Raw genomic sequence first — 20,226 nt, forward strand, 5'->3', positions numbered from 1 at the left:
CTCTCAAAGATTCTGTTGTTAATCTGTGTCCACATATCTACCTTAAATGAGCTTTAAAAGTATGATACAAAATGTAGGTCCTTTAAGGAAAAGCATTGAAGTGCTGCTGTGAATTTTGACTCTTTTGAGTGAATCGGTTCTTATTGGTGAACTGAACCGATTCCCGTCTTTGCAATTTCTTTATTTCCAAACCGGACAGTGTGCAATATCCTCACATCTGAGCATTCTTATTATGACTAAAAATTGTGTCATAAAACCTTGATCGAAATTTTATTCAGCAAAATAGCATAACATTCTTGCTCATACATGAGAGTCGACTCCCACGAGCCGATTCAAACGGCTCGTTAACAAACGACAATATTTACACCACAGTCAATAGATTTATTTCTGTTCTAAATAATTCTATCTCTATACACGTCGACACATTCCTGTCAAAACATTCTTTAAGAGGTATTTAAGTGGTATTTTTTTTAGTGTGATGCCTGAGATATGAATCATGACTCATGACTCATTTAGGCATCGCGACACACCCTTTTACCAGCTAAATGATATTTCCCCCACACATACATACCTTTAAACGCTATAAAAACTGGTTATTGTGACATTTTATAATTATGTGAATTTATATTAAAAATATTTATATTTAAAAATGCTAATTTGAAGCTTTTATTTACTTTTAGGGGGGAAAACGATTCAAACGTGCAATTAAAATATAACGAGGAAGCGGATCACGCATGTATTTAAAAGTAAAACAGTTAACATTATCTTTTATTTTATTAAAATAGTGCAATTTAACACTACAGGCGGCAACGTGCATGATCAGCTCACTGTAACAAACATACGCAGAAGAAGAAACGAAATCGCGCGATACTAGCCAGGCTGAATCCCAAATCGCACCTTTTCTTATACAAAGTGCACTACTTCGAGTGCCGGGCGCCATGTTTACCTCTGTGAACGTAGTGCGTAGAGGTAGGGCGTAGGGCTGGATTTGTAATACGGCTCTCGAAACTAGACGCACAGCTGAGGCTATTTAAAGGGCTCTTTCACTGTCAACAACAGCGTGCTATTTCCTCAAACGCTGAGGTAAATCTTTTTCGCGCAAAAGTCGCCGTAACTTTCACCGAATCCTCCGGGAGATGCATGTTGAAGGAGTTACTTGCGTGTTCGAGCGTTTGTGTAGTGGATAAATCCCAGCTCCGTGCTACAATGTCAGCTAACTAGCTAACCTTGCTAGCTAGCCTCGGCTATCCACCTGTACAGCTGACTTTATTACACCAGCACACTCCAAGCTTAAGTGTTTTTTTTATTATTAGTAGTAGTATTTTATTTAAAAAAACGTTGTATATTTTGTATAAATAAGGCATTTACGATGAAACTGTGTGTTTTTGACACGCATGTTGGTGTTTGTTTGGGGTTTTAGCACCTGCTGGCTAACTGTCAGAAACGGGCCTGGGCTTAAAACATAAAATAAAATAAAAAATAAATAAATAAAAAAATGCATAAAATGCATTTGTGAAGACATTTGCATGGATAATGAGCTGAGAATTTATTTATTTATTTTTGCTATTTTTTTTACGCGTTTTTAAGTCTAAAAAAGATTTTTTTATTTTTTAAATGTATGATTATTATAATTTTATCTACATCATATCTCACGTTATTATTATTATTATTACAATTATTATTATCATTATTATTATTATTATTATGACAAATATGCATTAAAATAAATCGATAATGGTATCGAATTAACCCTAACAATATTTAAACCCTGTATAAATAAGAGAGTCACGTGATCACTTTCTGGCGACGTTCATTGGCTGAATCGTCATTCTCAATTTATTAAAAAGTTTTTCAGCTCTGTTCTGTTTAATCTGTCTCCTCTTTATTGTGTGTGTGTTCTGATCTTGTTGTTTATTACACACAGGAAGGAAACGCGGGCCATCATGGCGGGTGTCGGGGCGGGCGCCTCTGCGAACCCCACGTGCAAGATTATGACCTTTCACCCCACCATGGAGGAGTTTCGAGATTTTAATAAGTACCTGGTGTACATGGAGTCTCAGGGAGCGCACCGTGCCGGTCTGGCTAAGGTAGGTGCTGGATCAAGTGCTGTTCTGTTCTCTGAGAAGCAAGCTTTCACGTTCCACTGTATTGCACTGGACAGGATCGTTAATTTGTGCTCTCACAGGTGATACCACCGAAATGCTGGAAGCCGAGACGTACCTACGATGACATCGATGACCTGGTCATCCTAGCACCCATTCAGCAGATGGTGGCCGGTCAGTCGGGGCTCTTCACTCAGTACAACATACAGAAGAAGCCGCTCAGCGTGCAGGAGTTCCGCAGACTGGCCAATAGTGACAAGTGAGACACACCGACACCAGTCATAAGCTCTTTACAAAAAATCTTTACATTAAACCCACCACATCGTCTAGTATTGCCTTTCAAGCTTCATCAGACAAAATACAAGGATTTTTCTGACACAAGGAAATGTAATGCTGATTATAGAAATAAATCCAATCTAAAGCACAAGCTAGTGTGAATTCTAATGAGTTTCAGTCCAGGGTTCGTAACCTTTCGAAACTTTTCTGGTGGAATCATTTCTTGCTAAGCCTTATTCCATGGTTATGAGGTCAGCGTTGGATTTCCCGTTGCAGGTATTGCACTCCCCGCTACCTGAATTACGAGGACCTGGAGAGGAAGTACTGGAAGAACTTGACCTTTGTGCCGCCCATATACGGCGCGGACGTGAGCGGGACGCTTTACGACGAGGTCGGTACAGATGTTTAGCGTGACGATAGTGTGATTTACTATGCAGTCTGGAAATAAAATAACAAGCATTCCCTATTCAGTGATTAATGATTGACGTTACAGACAGAGTGAGCTCACAGTCACGTTTCTTGTGTGTGTGTGACGTCAGGACATTGAGGAATGGAACATCGGGCACCTGAACTCCATCCTGGACGTGATCGAGGAGGACTGCGGCGTCTCCATCCAAGGAGTCAACACCCCTTACCTGTACTTCGGCATGTGGAAGACCAGCTTCTCCTGGCACACTGAGGACATGGACCTCTACAGCATCAACTACCTGCATTTCGGAGAACCCAAGTCCTGGTGCGTGGAGTCTGATCTCATACTGCATGTTAACTGACTCGAGGAACGGAGTGAGGCCAGTCGTGTGTCTTTTGTGTGACCGGATTCATTTGTAATCTTTCAGGTACGCCATTCCTCCGGAGCATGGGAAGCGACTGGAGCGATTAGCCACAGGTACACACCAAATGCCTCACTGTAACCATGACAACGCTCTTAACACTCCTTGCTGGTGGACTCCTTGCTCGTGTCTTAAAGTGTCACGTCACATCAATTTTGAGTTACAATCCAGCACCGGGAAGTGAAGACTCGTGTTTCGCTAGCGCTCTGTTGTTTGTAGCCTCGCTTAGGAGGAAAAAGTAGTACACATCCTCCGATAAATTCACGTTCGTGAGGTTCCAAATCCGTTCTTGAGGAACCTTTTTCACGTTCCTATTTTCCAAGCGTTCATCATCTCCTCTTATACAAAGCAAACATTAACAATCTCTTCTCAGCTATAAATACTCCTGTCCCGCTGGCATCAGCACAGCAATTTCAACCCACTTAAGAGAATAAACCTTAGGAGTGAAACTCCTAAAGCTCCTGAGATACACAAAAGGTTCCTGTGAAAGGAAATAATGCGAAATCTTTTTCGTATCACGGTTTTTATCGTCACAGAATGTCAGTAGCTCAGGAAGGTTACTGTACTGTCAGGACAGTGACTCCTGGTGGTGAAATCTGGAAATCTCAGGACACAGTCTCATGGAGGTTTATGGTTTTATGTCTTGTTTGTTTCATTTATTTATTCTTCGCAGGTTTTTTCCCGAACAGCTTTAAGAGTTGTGAAGCGTTTCTCAGACACAAGATGACCCTCATATCGCCTTCGGTGCTGAAGAAATACAGCATCCCGTTTGATAAGGTAGCAACCAAGGAAGCAAACAGTAATAGATGTTGATGCTGATGCTGTGTGAATGTAAAGTTACTGATCTGTTTTCCCTAAATCAGTTGTGTAACATTTCTTTGTATATACGTGTGTGTGTAAATAATCAGATAACACAAGAAGCCGGAGAGTTCATGATCACGTTTCCGTATGGCTACCACGCCGGCTTCAACCACGGCTTCAACTGTGCCGAGTCCACCAACTTCGCCAGTCTGCGCTGGATCGACTACGGCAAACTCGCCACTCAGGTACATTAGACTTTCTCTGCATTTCACGTTTTGGGACGTCTGCCTTTATATGCATTCTGGGAAGGCTTTCCACAAGGTTTATGGGAATTTTTGACCGTTCCTCTAGAGGAAGCGCATTACGGGTCAGGCACTGATGTTGGACGAGAAGGCCTCACTCTAATTCATCCCAAAGGTGTTCTATGGGGTTGAGGTCAGGACTCTGTGAAGTTCCTCCACACCAAACTCACTCATCCATGTCTTTATGGACCTTGCTTAGGTCACTGGTGTACAGTCATGTTGGAACAGGAAGGGGTCATCCCCAAACTGTTCCCACAAAGAGCATGAAATTGTCCAGAATGTCTTGGTATGAAGCTGAAGCATTAAGAGTTCCTTTCACTGGAACTAAGGGGCCGAACCCAACCCCTGAAAAACACCACCTGAATTGAATTATTTGGAGGCGTGTCCCAAAACTTTTGGCAATATAGTGTCTTTTCAATCCGTTTACGCAGACCGCCCGTCCCGTACGAGTCCCTGTGAATGAGCGGTTGCTATAGAAACGTATCAGGACGAGCGCATAAACCTGCGATTCTACTGGTGAGTGAATTTATTTCCTGTGCCGCTTCTCCTCAGTGCACCTGCAGTAAGGACATGGTGAAGATCTCCATGGACCCCTTCGTGAGACGTTTCCAACCAGATCGTTATCAGGCGTGGACGCAGGGCAAAGACTCCTGCTCCATCGACCACACCCTGGCCACGCCCAGCTCCACGCCCGAGCTCCAGACATGGCTCCAGAGACGCCGCAGAGCCAAAACCAACAAACGGTACAGTTTGGGTTTAATCTGTTTTAGCTGTTAATTCGCTGATTGTCACAATTAAAAATGCGTTTTTATGTTTTGTCTGTCGTCCATCAGACCGAGCTATCCTTGCACCCGCTCCAAACGACTGAAAACTGTGCAGCAGCAGCAAGTCGTCGTGGAAACCGCAGCTACTAGGATAAGTGAACAGGGGGAGGAAGTGAAAGAGGAGGAAGAACACAAACCCCACAATGCATTGCGCCTCTCAGGTTATACACATCATGCTTTAATGTAGTTTATATTCTGCTGGTTTTTTTGTTTTTTCAGTATAGTGTGACTTATTTATAACTAAACCCCTTGCTTGGTGTTGGTCCTGCAGGACCGGCTAGTCTGTGCCAACAGGTTTGTTTCGTCAAGGTCACCCGAGTCAAGAGCAATTTATTGGTCCAGTCGTCTAAAAGATTCCCGCCGCAAGCCCCGCCCCCTGATCCGCAAGAAGCCTTCGACAAAACCGAACCTCTAACATCAGCTGATCAAGCTCCTGGTTCAGTTGTAGACGACACGCTGGACTCTGGGCAAACTTCTAAACGTTCCCGCGTTGCCAAATCCTCAAGCAGCAAATCCCCGTCTAAAAAAAAAAACCCTCGTCAAGGTGCAGGTCATGAGGAAACTCCTTCAGCTGTAAATCCCTCAGGTACAGCAGTCACTACTGAATCCTGTGAACCCACCGAACATTCAGGAGCTCCTTCGTCCGACATGCCTTTCCTCACACCGGAGGTCACGGAGGATCCCGAGGGTAGAAAATCTCCAAATCTGTCCTCTGAAATGCCCTTCCTGACCCTCGCCATCCAGTCCAGCGATAATAACACACTACTGAATCCTAACCAAGCGGGAAAATCCACTTCGCCTCAGAAAGCACAGTGTCCGGATTGGTGCTTAAATCCATTCCAAGAAGACGTTGGCCGGTCGCACGGCTCTGATCCAGAGACTAACGAGGAAAAGAAAGATGGAGACAGACACCGAGACGGATCTCTGTCCGTTAACCTGATCTCGCATCAACCCAAAACCAGTACTGAACTTTTTGCATGTAGCTCAGCGAAGGATTCCCTGTTATCGGCTAACACTAACGCGCTTTCCGGTGAGACTCCTTCCACTTCTTACGACCCGATCCCTCCGAGCAAGCCCTCGCCTCCTCTCGACGAATCCGACTTCACGTCTTCTGCGCTACCAAACCTCTTTGAGGAATCCTCTGCCATCTGGAAGAACGTGAGCTACCAAAATGCTGAAGTTTCCGAGCTAGTGCCTTACGCCATGTGGGCGGAGCCTCTGTGCCAGCAGGTGAAGTGCCCCGATCCTTCAGACTTTCCGGAGAAGAGCCTGACCTTCACAGATCTGGAACCCAGCGTGGTTCATCATCCTGGTGCCGAGCATCTCGGTTCTCCGGACAGGCCTCAGAGGTCAGACAGCAGCAGCGAGTCCAGTGAGGAGAGCTCCATGAGCGAGTCGGAGTACGGAGATTCGGGGGCGGAGCCGGGAGAAATCCGCACTGTGAGTACTCTGACCTTGAACCGATCTGACCGTGTTTTAATCGTGTGAATAATTTTCCTTCCCTCTGACGCTCTTTCAGTACACCATGCCAGCGGTGAAGAGAAAGACGGGCAAAAGTTGGCGCCACCCTTTGAGGAAACCGACAGCGAGGGCGGTGCCAAGTGCCGTGAAGCAGCAGGCCAACAGTGATGATGGTCAGACAAAGAGCATGTGGATATAAATATATTACACAATAAATAATACACACTTTCAGTACTTTGTATAGCCACTTGTCTCATACTCGCACTGGAGACTCATCCCGTATAATCTAAGCGAACGTTTCCTTAAGGAAATCATCAGTTTAGAATGTGTATGTTGTAGCTATAGAAACAATAACAGGTTACAACAAAAGGAGAGAATATATCAAGCTGACCAATCAGAATCGAGAATTGCTGTGGTATAAAAGTAACAAACACACCACTATGTTGTGCTAGTTCCTCTAGCTAGCTAGTTCGCTAACAGTTTTTTAAAATTTGTGTATCAGAGCCCATGGAGGAGTGCAGCGCCGAGGAGGAACTGCAGGAGGCCGACGCCTGGGCCAGACCCCTGGTCCACCTCTGGCACAGCAGGAAGTCTCACTTCCTCACGGAGAGAGAGTACAACAGCACCGCGGCCAAGATGGCACCGCACTGCGCCGTGTGCACGCTGTTCATGCCTTACTATCAGGTATTCTGTTACAGCAAAATGCGCTAGATGCTAAGAACAGGGAGACAGTCAGCTGTTCAGAAGCGAGAGACGGGGTCCAGGCACCTCGGAGTACACCACTATATACTACAGTGCATATAAACGATTTAAGATCTGATACACAAGATTACATTCTACTGTTATAAAGATTCACGAACGTTTCTCGCCAGCCCGAAGAGACGAAAGACGAAAGCACGCTGGACGAGGTCACCGTGGCGATCGGGGAGGCGACACCGAGGTCGCGACCTCTGATTCCCGAAATATGCTTTGCCTACCGCGAGGGCTCGTGTCCCCCCAACACACTCCTGGAAGAAGATGGATCCAGTCCTCTGGTGGCTTGTAAACGCTGCTGTGTTCAGGTTCACGCCAGTACGTAACCCAAAACACACACACACACACTACTGTACTGCACACACAGGTCTGGTTTTAATTCATCTCTTGACCTATCACTATCCAGGTTGCTATGGCGTCGCCGCTCAGGATGTCACCCAGGAGTGGATGTGTGACCGCTGTTCCTGTGGAGATCTAACTGCTGTATGTGACCGCCTGAACAGTTTCAGTAGACTAGGACAGGATTAATAATAATGATAATAATACAGTGTGTTTGTGTGTAACAGGAATGTTGTTTATGTAACCTGAGGGGCGGGGCCTTGAAACGAACAACAGATGACCGGTGAGTGCACACACACACACACACACACACGCGCACATCTTTTCTACACTTGCCCTTAAAGAGTGGTGTGTAATGACGGTGTGTGTGACGTGTTCAGGTGGGCGCACGTGATGTGTGCTGTGGGTCTTCCTGAGGTCAAATTCACTGACATAGTGAAGAGGAGCCCCATCGACATCAGTGCTATCCCTGCACAGAGATACAAACTGGTACACACACACACACACACACACACACACACGCACCGCTGATATGTATTATTCAATGGAGTGCAAAAGTTTGTGCCCCCCATGAACTGTATGTGAGTCACCATGCTGAATAAACAACATTTTATTAGCTGTCATTTATCACGTTGTAGTAAAGCTCTGTGTAAATGTTTGTGCATGGGTATGTTGATCACGCTTTAAAGTGCAGAGTGAGTGCCTGAGACAGCTCATTTACATGTAGCCACGCCCAAAAAACTCCATAAAAGCTCAAGTGGACGGACAGCTCATGGCACGAAACGAACTTATTATGGCAAATATCATGTTTGTGAATAAACCGTCTCTCTTATGTCCTCCTTTGTCTGCAGAAGTGTATATATTGCCATAAACGGATGAAGAAGTTAGCGGGGGCGTGTATCCAGTGCTCCTGCGGCCGCTGTCCCACCTCCTTCCACGTCACGTGCGCTCACGCCGCCGGCGTCACCATGGAGCCTGACGACTGGCCTTACGTGGTGTTCATCATCTGCCACAGGCACCAATCACGGAGCTCCAACACTGTGAGTACTTCGGTTACACATCCCCTCATAGGTAAAGCCCCGCCCATGATACCTCCTCCACCGATCATCACTCCCGAGCTCGTCGTCTACATTAAAAATATATCTCTACATGTTTTTTCCTTAAAGAAGTCGAAGGTCAGCCGGACAGAGCTGGCTGTGGGCCAAACTGTGATCGCCAAGCACAAGAACCTGCGCTACTACAGCTGTCGCATTGGCAGCGTCACGGCACAGACCTTCTACGAGGTCATGTTCGACGACGGATCCTTCAGCAACGACACCTTCCCTGAAGATATCGTGGTCAGTGTGTGTGTGTGGTGGCTGCAATGGTTAGTGTGTGTAATACTCTAACACTTCTCTGTATCCACACAGAGCAGAGACTGTGTTCAGCTCGGGCCTCCGGAGGTCGGCGAGGTCGTGCAGGTCAAGTGGCCTGATGGGCTTTTTTATGGGGCTAAATACCTGGGCTCTAACACTACATACATGTATCAGGTACACACACACACACACACACATCCACAAACACCTTTGCTCTCACAAGTAAAGGCTACAAGGCTCACTTTATATTTGCATGTGTGAAAACGTGACCTCGCTTCAGTGTACTGATCATCTGACCAATCAGAATCCAGTATCAGCAGCATGGTGGTGTAAACATTATTATAGTACATGACAGCCATGTTGTCTTTATCTGGGGTTTGTTTGTGTGTGTAAGGTGGAGTTTGAGGACGGTTCTCAGGTGCTGGCTAAGAGAGAGGACATTTACACTCTGGATGAGGACCTGCCCAAAAAGGTCAAAGGTCGTCTGGTAAGTAACTCTAGCCGGACGCTGTAGGGTTAGGGGACTCGGCCATCTTGGACAACTAGAATTGTTTTTCTGTGCTGTTTAGTATTATTCCATCACTTAGGCCCCGCCTCGCAATGATTAAAGGTGGAGTCAGCCAATCAAAGTCACAAGTGTTGACTTGTCTATATATATATATATATATATATATATATATATACACACACACACCAATCAGCCGTAACATTATGACCAGTGAATAAGACTGATGATCTCCTCATCATGGCACCTGTTAGTGGGTGGGATATATTAGGCAGCAAGTCAACATGATGTCCTCAAAGTTGATGTGTTAGAAGCAGGAAAAATGGACAAGTGTAAGGATTTGAGTTTGATGAAGGGCCAAATTGTGATGGCTAGACCACTGGATCAGAGCATCTCCAAAACTGCTGCTGTGGGGTATTCCTGGTCTGCAGTGGTCAGTATATATCAAAAGTGGTCCTTTAACTCCTGACAGTTGTGAAGTAGAGGCCCATGGAGTTCCCACCTTGCAACTAACAGGACTTAAAGGATCTGCTGTTAACATCTCAGTGCCAGATCCCACAGCACACCTTCAGGGATCTAGTGGAGCCCATACCTCGACGGGTCAGGGCTGTTTGTGCAGCAAAAGGGGGAACAACACACTATTATTAGGCAGGTGGTCATAATGTTATGGCTGATCAGTGTACATTATTTAACGTTATATTTAATCCATTTCTCTCTTTCCCTTCCTTTCTCTCCTTCTCCTTTATCCATTGGGTTTTCTCAGACCGCCACACACACTGTAATCATTCTGTATCTCATTAATCTATATATCTATCCACCCCTCTTAGTATTGGCACCCTGTCTATCAGTTGATGTGTGTGTGTGTGTGTGTGTGTAGTCCACAGCCTCCAGCATGCGTTTCGAGGACGCTTTCTTCACCACGCAGGGCGAGCGTAAGAGGCAGCGCACGCCCAACTCCCGCTTCCAGAAGGACTACGTGGCCGACCCGAGTCCTCGGACCTCTGGCTGCAGCAAGACTAATTGAGAGACGAGGGAAAAGAAAGAAAGAATAGGGACAGCGGAAGAGAGCGAAAGGTGGAAAAGAAAGGGTGAAAAGGTAGCTGACAAACTGTGATTGAAGTTTTTTTGCTTTTTTTCCTCCATCTTTCAGTCAGAGTTTGTTGAGGTTCTGGAGGAAAGTTCTCCAAGATGCAAGATATTTTCCTCGAGGCATCAAAATACGGAAATGATACTGTTTTTCTCCTGTTTATGGTCTCTCTCCCTCTCCCCTCCCTGGTGTCCGTTTTTTTTTTGCACCTTAGACGATTTTTTATTTTCCAGACGTTTTGCTTGGCTTTGCACGTCGCTCCTGTAAATGGGCTTGGGCGCTCCCTTCCCTCGTTAACGCTACGCTTCACCACGTGCTGATCGTATTCTTTTACCACAAAACCTTGCTACTGATCGCCTCCGATGCACATTTACCCTTTTTACCTTCTGAGTTTTATCTTATCTTATTTATTTTGGAATCTCATCTTATTTTTAGTGGTGCTCCAAATCTGTAAAGAAAAAAATCAACCATATCTGTCTGGAAGGCTGAGTTAATAATATTTGAATAAACATACATGTGAATATCCATCACGCTTATCTCATTCGTTATACGGTGGACGTCGTAGCTAGCTAACTAGCCTGTGTGAAGACTAGCATGAGTTTTGACCGTGGGTGAAGAACGTGAACGAGAAAATAAATAAAGACCATTGTTTTCTATGAGGGGTGCCAATACTTATGGACTTGGCTCTGGGAACATAATAGAATGCTAACTAATGCTAGCTGGGCTACATCATGACACAATATTAATGGCAGAAAAAGTATGATTGTGGGATCAACCTACGCTCAGTTTCAAAAGTATTGGCACCCCTTATTAAAAAAAATGCCCTGAATTATATAAATACCTGACCTTTTCTTTTCCTTTTAAATCACATGATAATGCTGTACAGTTTGATGATGATGATGATGAAGGTTGGTTCTACGTTCTCCCGTTCCTTCCCTGATGCTGCGGGAGAGAAGAACAGAGCGACGCTCGTTTATCTCCGAGCCGCGTTTTTTCTTTTTTTCTTCTCCCCCCTCCATCAGGCACTTTTTGTTTGTTTGATGTTTTACTGATGTTTCATGTGATTAGCATTTTGGGAGGAGAGAAAAAAAAATAAAAGATCAACACTGACTTCCTTATCAGAGGAGCGCTAATCAAAAATAAACAAAAAAACAATCTCAGTAATGAAGATAACATCGCCGCACGAGTCTGAGACGAACCGCAACGACATTTCTCATAGAGTTCACAAATGGAACGGGGAGAGAGAGAGAGAGACATGAAGAGGGGGAGAGAGAGAAATGAGGGGGTAGAAATGGAGAAATGGAGAGAGAAGGAGGGAGAGAGAGACGGATAGAAATGGGGGGGAGAGACGGAGGGAGAGAGCGCAAGACAGAGAGTGGGGATAGAAATGGAGAGAGAAAGAGGGAGAGATAGAAATGGAGAGAGTGCAAGACAGAGTGGGGATAAAAATGGGGAGAAAGAAAGATAGAAATGGAGGAGGGGGGAGACAGGGAGAAATAGAAATGGAGAAATAGAGAGAGGCAGGGAGAGGGGGGATAGAAATGGAGAAAGAGTGAGATGGGGGGGATGTAGAGGGAGCGAGAAAGATAGAGGGGGGATAGAAATTGGGAGAGAGCGAGGGATGGGGGATAGAAATGGAGAGAGAGAGGGAGGGGGGATAGAAATGGAGAGAGAGAGAGAGAGAGAGAGATGGGGAGAAAGGGAGGGGGATGGAGAGGGAGCGAGAAAGATAGAGGGGGGATAGAAATTGGGAGAGAGAGAGAGGGAGGGGGGATAGAAATGGAGAGAGAGAGAGAGAAGGAGATAGAGGGATGGGGATAGAAATGTGTATATATATATGTATGTGTATATATATAGAGAGAGAGAGAGAGAGACTGACACTTTCTCGGCTCATTAAACTAAATGAAACAGTAAAGGTGTGATAGAGACCGGTTTCCAGTGTGATCTGTAAACATCACCTCATCTCTCTCTCTAGTGTAACTAACCCCTTCTCATCCTCCGAGGCTCCGCCCACAGGAAACAGTACCTGATGAATAATTTCGAGCCTTTTCTGACCACAAGCTTCAATCTGATGTGTCTCTCTCAGACTGAACCCTGGACACAGTCCGGTGATTATTACAGAGTTGTGGGTCAGTCTCTCTGTAAGGTGGTCATAGAACAGAGAGACGTGTAAACGATGATGTCATCAAGTCGAGACATTTCACACAAACACAATTCTACAGATTTCATCCAGCACTGATTATTCACCAAAAAACCACTGAAGTCCTGGAGGAACTGAACCGTGAAGGAGAGGAGACCATCATCCTCTGTCCAGAATCCAGCAAGAGCTGAATATTTTACACTAAAAAACATGTCCTGATGATCAACTGATACAAACTATTGTAATTACCTCAATCATCATAAAAAATAAATAAAAATATTAATAATCATAATAAATACCTACCTGCATCATCAGCCTTGCAGCTTCAGCACAGATCTACAGAATCATTCTACTAGTCGAATTAAATGAGGGAAATCTTTTATTTCCTTAAAACTCTCTCTGAGACACGTGAAGGACAACACTTCCCGTCCTCTTCCACATACCTGAGCTCACAGCTAATGATTAGTGCTGCTGTGACTGAAAAGAAAGAAGGAGGGAGGGAAAGAGGGAGAGACAGAGAGAGAGACAAAATAATAAAAGAAACAGAATACAAACCCCAGTCCAGTTTTTATTTCTCTCAGAGTCGTGTACACAACATTAAATAAAAGAATTCTACAAAGTCAAGTACCCGAGGTTCTCCTTCCGGTTTCTTTCACCTCACAAAAACTCCTTCAAGCTCAGATGTTCAGCAGCAGGAAGTTCGGACTGGATCGTTCCTGAGAGCAGCAGGAAGTTCGGACCGGATCGTTCCTGAGAGCAGCAGGAAGTTTGGATCGGATCATAGCTGAGAGCAGCAGGAAGTTCGGATCGGATCGTTCTTGAGAGCAGCAGGAAGCTCGGACCGGATCGTTCCTGAGAGCAGCAGGAAGTTCGGACCGGATCGTTCCTGAGAGCAGCAGGAAGTTCGGATCGGATCGTTCTTGAGAGCAGCAGGAAGCTCGGACCGGATCGTTCCTGAGAGCAGCGCACACAGAGGAACGGAGATGAACCCACTGGAAATGATCCGGATGAAGCTGTGGACAGGTTTTTGTGTGTTTACTGTGTCGTGTGAACAGGATTTAAACGATATTTTATATTATTGTGCATAATTTTACGTTTAAAGAAAAACATCGGACAGTAATCTGATCATCTCTGAAGTCTGGAATAAACGCTGCTGAAGGTCGCTGTGTGTAATACCGCAGATGGACACTAGAGGGAGACAAAGACGCGCCAGAGATTTTTCTCTTAATATTCATTCATTTTTCCACTCTCTCTCTCTCTCTCTCTCTCTCTCTCACACACACACACTTTCCTTTCGTACCTTTACACACACACACACTATCTACTACGCTTCCTCTGTTTGATAAGAAACAGGTTCTCAGGGTCCCGGGCTGCTTTTCTGGCTCTTTTCTCCTCCTTGTTTTTCTTCTTCTTGCTCTTTTCCGAGCTGAACAGCACTCCCGGGTTTTTCCTCCATCTGTACGGAGGAGTGTGAAAGAGCGCTCCTTTGTTACAGGGACTATTCGGGAAGCTTCTGGGAAAGTCCCCTTCCTCGTTCGGGTGCTGTTTCTTGTTCTTGTTCTTCTTCTTGCCCTCAAAACGGGGCGTGGCCGCGCTGTAAGGTCCGGGCGTGTTCATGTTCTTTTTCTTCTTCTTGTTCTTGGGGCCGGGCGTGTCCTCGTGCCAGCGCAGGTGTGTGTTGGGTTTGGGCGTGGTCTGAGGGGGGTGTTTGGGTGTGTGGGCGATGCGTCTCTTTGGGATGTGAGCGCCGGTGGGGGTGTGAGGGACTTTAGGGAAATGTGTGTCTTTGGCTTTCTTCCGCGGAGGCTGTGGAGTCGGGGTGAAGTCGGCTTCACCTAGGAGGCCGGCATCTCGGAGCTCTGTAACACACACACACACACACACACAGAGTTACACACTATATGATGTATTGTTGTATTATATCTGGTCATGTGACCTCCAGCTGCTTCACTGTACTGACCGTTGGCTTGGAGGCGAGCTCGATGCTCTCGCCGTCTGATGTCGTGCTCCGTGTCGTACGAGGAGGAGAAAGGCAGCGTGGGATACGTTCCATTAAACATCCTCCTCTCTGTGCACTCCTACACACACACACACACACACACACACACACACCATTAATCCTTATTGTAATGTAAGCACTGTTGTAGTGTTTTTAATACTTTTAGAAATCAGGAACGTTCTTTCTAAAAGTGTGTGAGAGAGGAAGAGAGAGAGAGATGGAGGGCGGGGCAGAGAGAGGGAGAGAAAGAGGGAGAGAGATGGAGAAAAAGAGAGGGAAACAGAGAAAGAGTGAGAGAGAGGGGGGAGAGAGACAGAGAGAGAAAGAGAGAGGGGAAGAGAGAGAGAGAGAGAGAAAGGGATAGAGGGGGAAAGAGAGAGAGAGAGAGGAGAGAGAGAGAGGAGGGGGGGAGAGAGAGAGAGGGAGAGAGAGAGGGACAGCGTGAGGGGGGGGAGAGGGTAGAGACGAGAGAGAGGAGGGGAGGAGAGAGAGAGAGAGAGAGAGAGAGAGGGAAAGGGGGAGGGGGGGGGGAGGGAAGAGACGAGAGAGAGGGATAGAGAAGGAAGGGGGGGGGTGGAGAGTGTGTGTGTGTATCTCACATGGCCGAAGTGTGTGTGTGTGTGTGTATCTCACATGGCCGAAGTGTGTGTGTGTGTGTGTGTGTATCTCACATGGCCGAAGTGTGTGTGTGTGTGTGTGTGTATCTCACATGGCCGAAGTGTGTGTGTGTGTGTGTGTGTATCTCACATGGCCGAAGTGTGTGTGTGTGTGTGTGTGTATCTCACATGGCCGAAGTGTGTGTGTGTGTGTGTGTGTATCTCACATGGCCGAAGTGTGTGTGTGTGTGTGTGTGTATCTCACATGGCCGAAGTGTGTGTGTGTGTGTGTGTGTGTATCTCACATGGCCGAAGTGTGTGTGTGTGTGTGTGTGTGTGTATCTCACATGGCCGAAGTGTGTGTGTGTGTGTGTGTGTGTGTATCTCACATGGCGAGTGCGAAGTGTGTGTGTGTGTGTGTATCTCACATGGCCGAAGTGCGTGTGTGTGTGTGTGTGTGTGTATCTCGCATGGCCGGAAGTGTGTGTGTTGTGTGTGTGTATCTCACATGGCCGAAGTGTGGTGGTGTGTATCTCACATGGCCGAAGTGTGTGTGTGTGTGTGTGTGTATCTCACATGGCCGAAGTGTGTGTGTGTGTGTGTGTGTATCTCACATGGCCGAAGTGTGTGTGTGTGTGTGTGTGTATCTCACATGGCCGAAGTGTGTGTGTGTGTGTGTGTGTATCTCACATGGCCAGAGTGTGTGTGTGTGTGTGTGTGTGTGTGTATCTCACATGGCCGAAGTGTGTGTGTGTGTGTGTGTCTCACATGGCCGAAGTGTGTGTGTGTGTGTGTGTATCTCACATGGCCGAAGTGTGTGTGTGTGTGTGTGTATCTCACATGGCCGGAGTGTGTGTGTGTGTGTGTGTGTGTGTATCTCACATGGCCGAAGTGTGTGTGTGTGTGTGTGTCTCACATGGCCGAAGTGTGTGTGTGTGTGTGTGTCTCACATGGCCGAAGTGTGTGTGTGTGTGTGTGTATCTCACATGGCCGAAGTGTGTGTGTGTGTGTGTGTATCTCACATGGCCGAAGTGTGTGTGTGTGTGTGTGTATCTCACATGCCGAAGTGTGTGTGTGTGTGTGTATCTCACATGGCCGAAGTGTGTGTGTGTGTGTGTGTGTGTGTATCTCACATGGCCGAAGTGTGTGTGTGTGTGTGTGTGTATCTCACATGGCCGAAGTGTGTGTGTGTGTGTGTGTGTGTGTATCTCACATGGCCGAAGTGTGTGTGTGTGTGTATCTCACATGGCCGAAGTGTGTGTGTGTGTGTGTGTGTGTGTATCTCACATGGCCGAAGTGTGTGTGTGTGTGTGTGTGTGTGTATCTCACATGGCCGAAGTGTGTGTGTGTATCTCACATGGCCGAAGTGTGTGTGTGTGTGTGTGTATCTCACATGGCCGAAGTGTGTGTGTGTGTGTGTGTGTATCTCACATGGCCGAAGTGTGTGTGTGTGTGTGTGTATGTCACATGGCCGAAGTGTGTGTGTGTGTGTGTATCTCACATGGCCGAAGTGTGTGTGTGTGTGTGTGTATCTCACATGGCCGAAGTGTGTGTGTGTGTGTGTGTATCTCACATGGCCGAAGTGTGTGTGTGTGTGTGTGTGTATCTCACATGGCCGAAGTGTGTGTGTGTGTGTGTGTGTGTGTATCTCACATGGCCGAAGTGTGTGTGTGTGTGTGTGTATCTCACATGGCCGAAGTGTGTGTGTGTGTGTGTGTGTGTGTATCTCACATGGCCGAAGTGTGTGTGTGTGTGTGTATCTCACATGGCCGAAGTGTGTGTGTGTGTGTGTGTGTGTATCTCGCATGGCCGAAGTGTGTGTGTGTGTGTGTGTGTGTGTGTGTATCTCACATGGCCGAAGTGTGTGTGTGTGTATCTCACATGGCCGAAGTGTGTGTGTGTGTGTATCTCACATGGCCGAAGTGTGTGTGTGTGTGTGTGTATCTCACATGGCCGAAGTGTGTGTGTGTGTGTGTGTATCTCACATGGCCGAAGTGTGTGTGTGTGTGTGTGTATCTCACATGGCCGGAGTGTGTGTGTGTGTGTGTGTGTGTGTATCTCACATGGCCGAAGTGTGTGTGTGTGTCTCACATGGCCGAAGTGTGTGTGTGTGTCTCACATGGCCGAAGTGTGTGTGTGTATCTCACATGGCCGAAGTGTGTGTGTGTATCTCACATGGCCGAAGTGTGTGTGTGTGTGTGTGTGTATCTCACATGGCCGAAGTGTGTGTGTGTGTGTGTGTCTCACATGGCCGAAGTGTATGTGTGTGTGTGTGTGTGTGTGTCTCACATGGCCGAAGTGTGTGTGTGTGTGTCTCACATGGCCGAAGTGTGTGTGTGTGTGTGTGTATCTCACATGGCCGAAGTGTGTGTGTGTGTGTGTGTGTGTGTGTATCTCACATGGCCGAAGTGTGTGTGTGTGTGTGTGTGTATCTCACATGGCCGAAGTGTGTGTGTGTGTGTGTGTGTGTGTATCTCACATGGCCGAAGTGTGTGTGTGTGTGTATCTCACATGGCCGAAGTGTGTGTGTGTGTGTGTGTGTGTATCTCGCATGGCCGAAGTGTGTGTGTGTGTGTGTGTGTGTGTATCTCACATGGCCGAAGTGTGTGTGTGTGTGTGTATCTCACATGGCCGAAGTGTGTGTGTGTATCTCACATGGCCGAAGTGTGTGTGTGTGTGTGTGTGTATCTCACATGGCCGAAGTGTGTGTGTGTGTGTGTGTGTGTATCTCACATGGCCGAAGTGTGTGTGTGTGTGTGTGTATCTCACATGGCCGGAGTGTGTGTGTGTGTGTGTGTGTGTGTATCTCACATGGCCGAAGTGTGTGTGTGTGTGTGTGTCTCACATGGCCGAAGTGTGTGTGTGTGTGTCTCACATGGCCGAAGTGTGTGTGTGTGTGTGTGTCTCACATGGCCGAAGTGTGTGTGTGTGTGTGTCTCTCACATGGCCGAAGTGTGTGTGTGTGTGTGTGTATCTCACATGGCCGAAGTGTGTGTGTGTATCTCACATGGCCGAAGTGTGTGTGTGTGTGTGTGTGTGTGTGTATCTCACATGGCCGAAGTGTGTGTGTGTGTGTGTGTGTCTCACATGGCCGAAGTGTGTGTGTGTGTGTGTCTCACATGGCCGAAGTGTGTGTGTGTGTGTGTGTGTATCTCACATGGCCGAAGTGTGTGTGTGTGTGTGTGTGTCTCACATGGCCGAAGTGTGTGTGTGTGTGTCTCACATGGCCGAAGTGTGTGTGTGTGTGTGTGTCTCACATGGCCGAAGTGTGTGTGTGTGTCTCACATGGCCGAAGTGTGTGTGTGTGTGTGTGTGTGTGTATCTCACATGGCCGAAGTGTGTGTGTGTATCTCACATGGCCGAAGTGTGTGTGTATATCTCACATGGCCGAAGTGTGTGTGTGTGTGTGTGTATCTCACATGGCCGAAGTGTGTGTGTGTGTGTGTATCTCACATGGCCGAAGTGTGTGTGTGTGTGTGTGTGTATCTCACATGGCCGAAGTGTGTGTGTGTGTGTGTGTATCTCACATGGCCGAAGTGTGTGTGTGTGTGTGTGTGTCTCACATGGCCGAAGTGTGTGTGTGTGTGTCTCACATGGCCGAAGTGTGTGTGTGTGTGTATCTCACATGGCCGAAGTGTGTGTGTGTGTGTGTATCTCACATGGCCGAAGTGTGTGTGTGTGTGTGTGTGTATCTCACATGGCCGAAGTGTGTGTGTGTGTGTGTGTGTATCTCACATGGCCGAAGTGTGTGTGTGTGTGTGTGTGTATCTCACATGGCCGAAGTGTGTGTGTGTGTGTGTGTGTATCTCACATGGCCGAAGTGTGTGTGTGTGTGTGTGTATCTCACATGGCCGAAGTGTGTGTGTGTGTGTGTATCTCACATGGCCGAAGTGTGTGTGTGTGTGTGTATCTCACATGGCCGAAGTGTGTGTGTGTGTGTGTGTATCTCACATGGCCGAAGTGTGTGTGTGTGTGTGTGTATCTCACATGGCCGAAGTGTGTGTGTGTGTGTGTGTATCTCACATGGCCGAAGTGTGTGTGTGTGTGTGTGTGTATCTCACATGGCCGAAGTGTGTGTGTGTGTGTGTGTGTATCTCACATGGCCGAAGTGTGTGTGTGTGTGTGTGTGTATCTCACATGGCCAAGTGTGTGTGTGTGTGTGTGTGTGTGTGTGTATCTCACATGGCGAAGTGTGTGTGTGTGTGTGTGTATCTCACATGGCCGAAGTGTGTGTGTGTGTGTGTGTGTGTGTATCTCGCATGGCCGAAGTGTGTGTGTGTGTGTGTGTGTGTATCTCACATGGCCGAAGTGTGTGTGTGTGTGTATCTCACATGGCCGAAGTGTGTGTGTGTGTGTGTGTGTATCTCACATGGCCGAAGTGTGTGTGTGTGTGTGTATCTCACATGGCCGAAGTGTGTGTGTGTGTGTGTGTGTATCTCACATGGCCGAAGTGTGTGTGTGTGTGTGTATCTCACATGGCCGAAGTGTGTGTGTCTCACATGGCCGAAGTGTGTGTGTGTGTGTCTCACATGGCCGAAGTGTGTGTGTGTCTCACATGGCCGAAGTGTGTGTGTGTGTGTGTGTGTATATCTCACATGGCCGAAGTGTGTGTGTGTGTGTGTGTCTCACATGGCCGAAGTGTGTGTGTGTGTGTCTCACATGGCCGAAGTGTGTGTGTGTGTGTGTGTGTATCTCACATGGCCGAAGTGTGTGTGTGTGTGTGTGTATCTCACATGGCCGAAGTGTGTGTGTGTGTGTGTGTGTGTATCTCGCATGGCCGAAGTGTGTGTGTGTGTGTGTTTGTATCTCGCATGGCCGAAGTGTGTGTGTGTGTGTGTGTGTATATCTCACATGGC

The 20,226-nt window shown here is 47.0% G+C and overlaps 2 protein-coding genes across 4 annotated transcripts in view; one reads left to right on the forward strand and one right to left on the reverse strand.

The window, feature by feature from the left end:
* The first annotated feature begins 994 nt into the window (after positions 1-994).
* kdm4c (lysine (K)-specific demethylase 4C) lies at positions 995-11,162 on the forward strand. Of its 3 annotated transcripts, none has more exons than XM_058384531.1 (22): positions 995-1,083; positions 1,925-2,087; positions 2,186-2,361; positions 2,655-2,769; positions 2,918-3,111; positions 3,215-3,264; positions 3,882-3,985; positions 4,117-4,254; positions 4,864-5,054; positions 5,145-5,296; positions 5,407-6,575; positions 6,655-6,769; positions 7,099-7,280; positions 7,469-7,667; positions 7,756-7,832; positions 7,916-7,971; positions 8,069-8,177; positions 8,540-8,728; positions 8,855-9,025; positions 9,098-9,217; positions 9,438-9,530; positions 10,426-11,162. In XM_058384531.1, exons 2-22 carry the CDS (start codon positions 1,944-1,946, stop codon positions 10,570-10,572), a joined length of 3,891 nt encoding a protein of 1,296 aa, XP_058240514.1. In that variant the 5' UTR covers positions 995-1,083; positions 1,925-1,943; the 3' UTR covers positions 10,573-11,162. The 3 variants fall into 3 exon arrangements, with proteins under 3 accessions (XP_058240514.1, XP_058240515.1, XP_058240516.1); XM_058384532.1 differs by having other exon boundaries at positions 8,858-9,025; XM_058384533.1 differs by lacking the exons at positions 5,145-5,296; positions 5,407-6,575; positions 6,655-6,769; ... (8 more) ...; positions 9,438-9,530; positions 10,426-11,162 and having other exon boundaries at positions 4,743-4,866.
* A 2,161-nt stretch (positions 11,163-13,323) lies between these two features.
* The window catches only part of zcchc7 (zinc finger, CCHC domain containing 7), a 69,116-nt gene continuing 62,213 nt past the window's right edge, over positions 13,324-20,226 (reverse strand). Inside the window, exons 8-9 of the mRNA XM_058384534.1 lie at positions 14,736-14,853; positions 13,324-14,634 (exon numbers count right to left, since the gene is read on the reverse strand). Of these exons, the coding sequence (XP_058240517.1) occupies positions 14,093-14,634; positions 14,736-14,853 (660 nt within the window). The 3' untranslated portion in view covers positions 13,324-14,092. The remainder of the gene's footprint in view (positions 14,635-14,735; positions 14,854-20,226) is intronic.

Source organism: Hemibagrus wyckioides, linkage group LG29, assembly GCF_019097595.1.
Source record: "Hemibagrus wyckioides isolate EC202008001 linkage group LG29, SWU_Hwy_1.0, whole genome shotgun sequence".
Classification (NCBI taxonomy): Eukaryota; Metazoa; Chordata; class Actinopteri; order Siluriformes; family Bagridae; genus Hemibagrus; species Hemibagrus wyckioides.

Excerpts from the sequence above, each read along its gene's own strand:
- kdm4c (XM_058384531.1), top strand. The coding sequence starts at position 1,944 with ATGGCGGGTGTCGGGGCGGGCGCCTCTGCGAACCCCACGTGCAAGATT. Across the intron at positions 3,986-4,116 it reads ACAGCATCCCGTTTGATAAG|ATAACACAAGAAGCCGGAGA; the intron begins GTAGCAACCAAG and ends GTAAATAATCAG. Across the intron at positions 8,729-8,854 it reads AATCACGGAGCTCCAACACT|AAGTCGAAGGTCAGCCGGAC; the intron begins GTGAGTACTTCG and ends TTTTCCTTAAAG.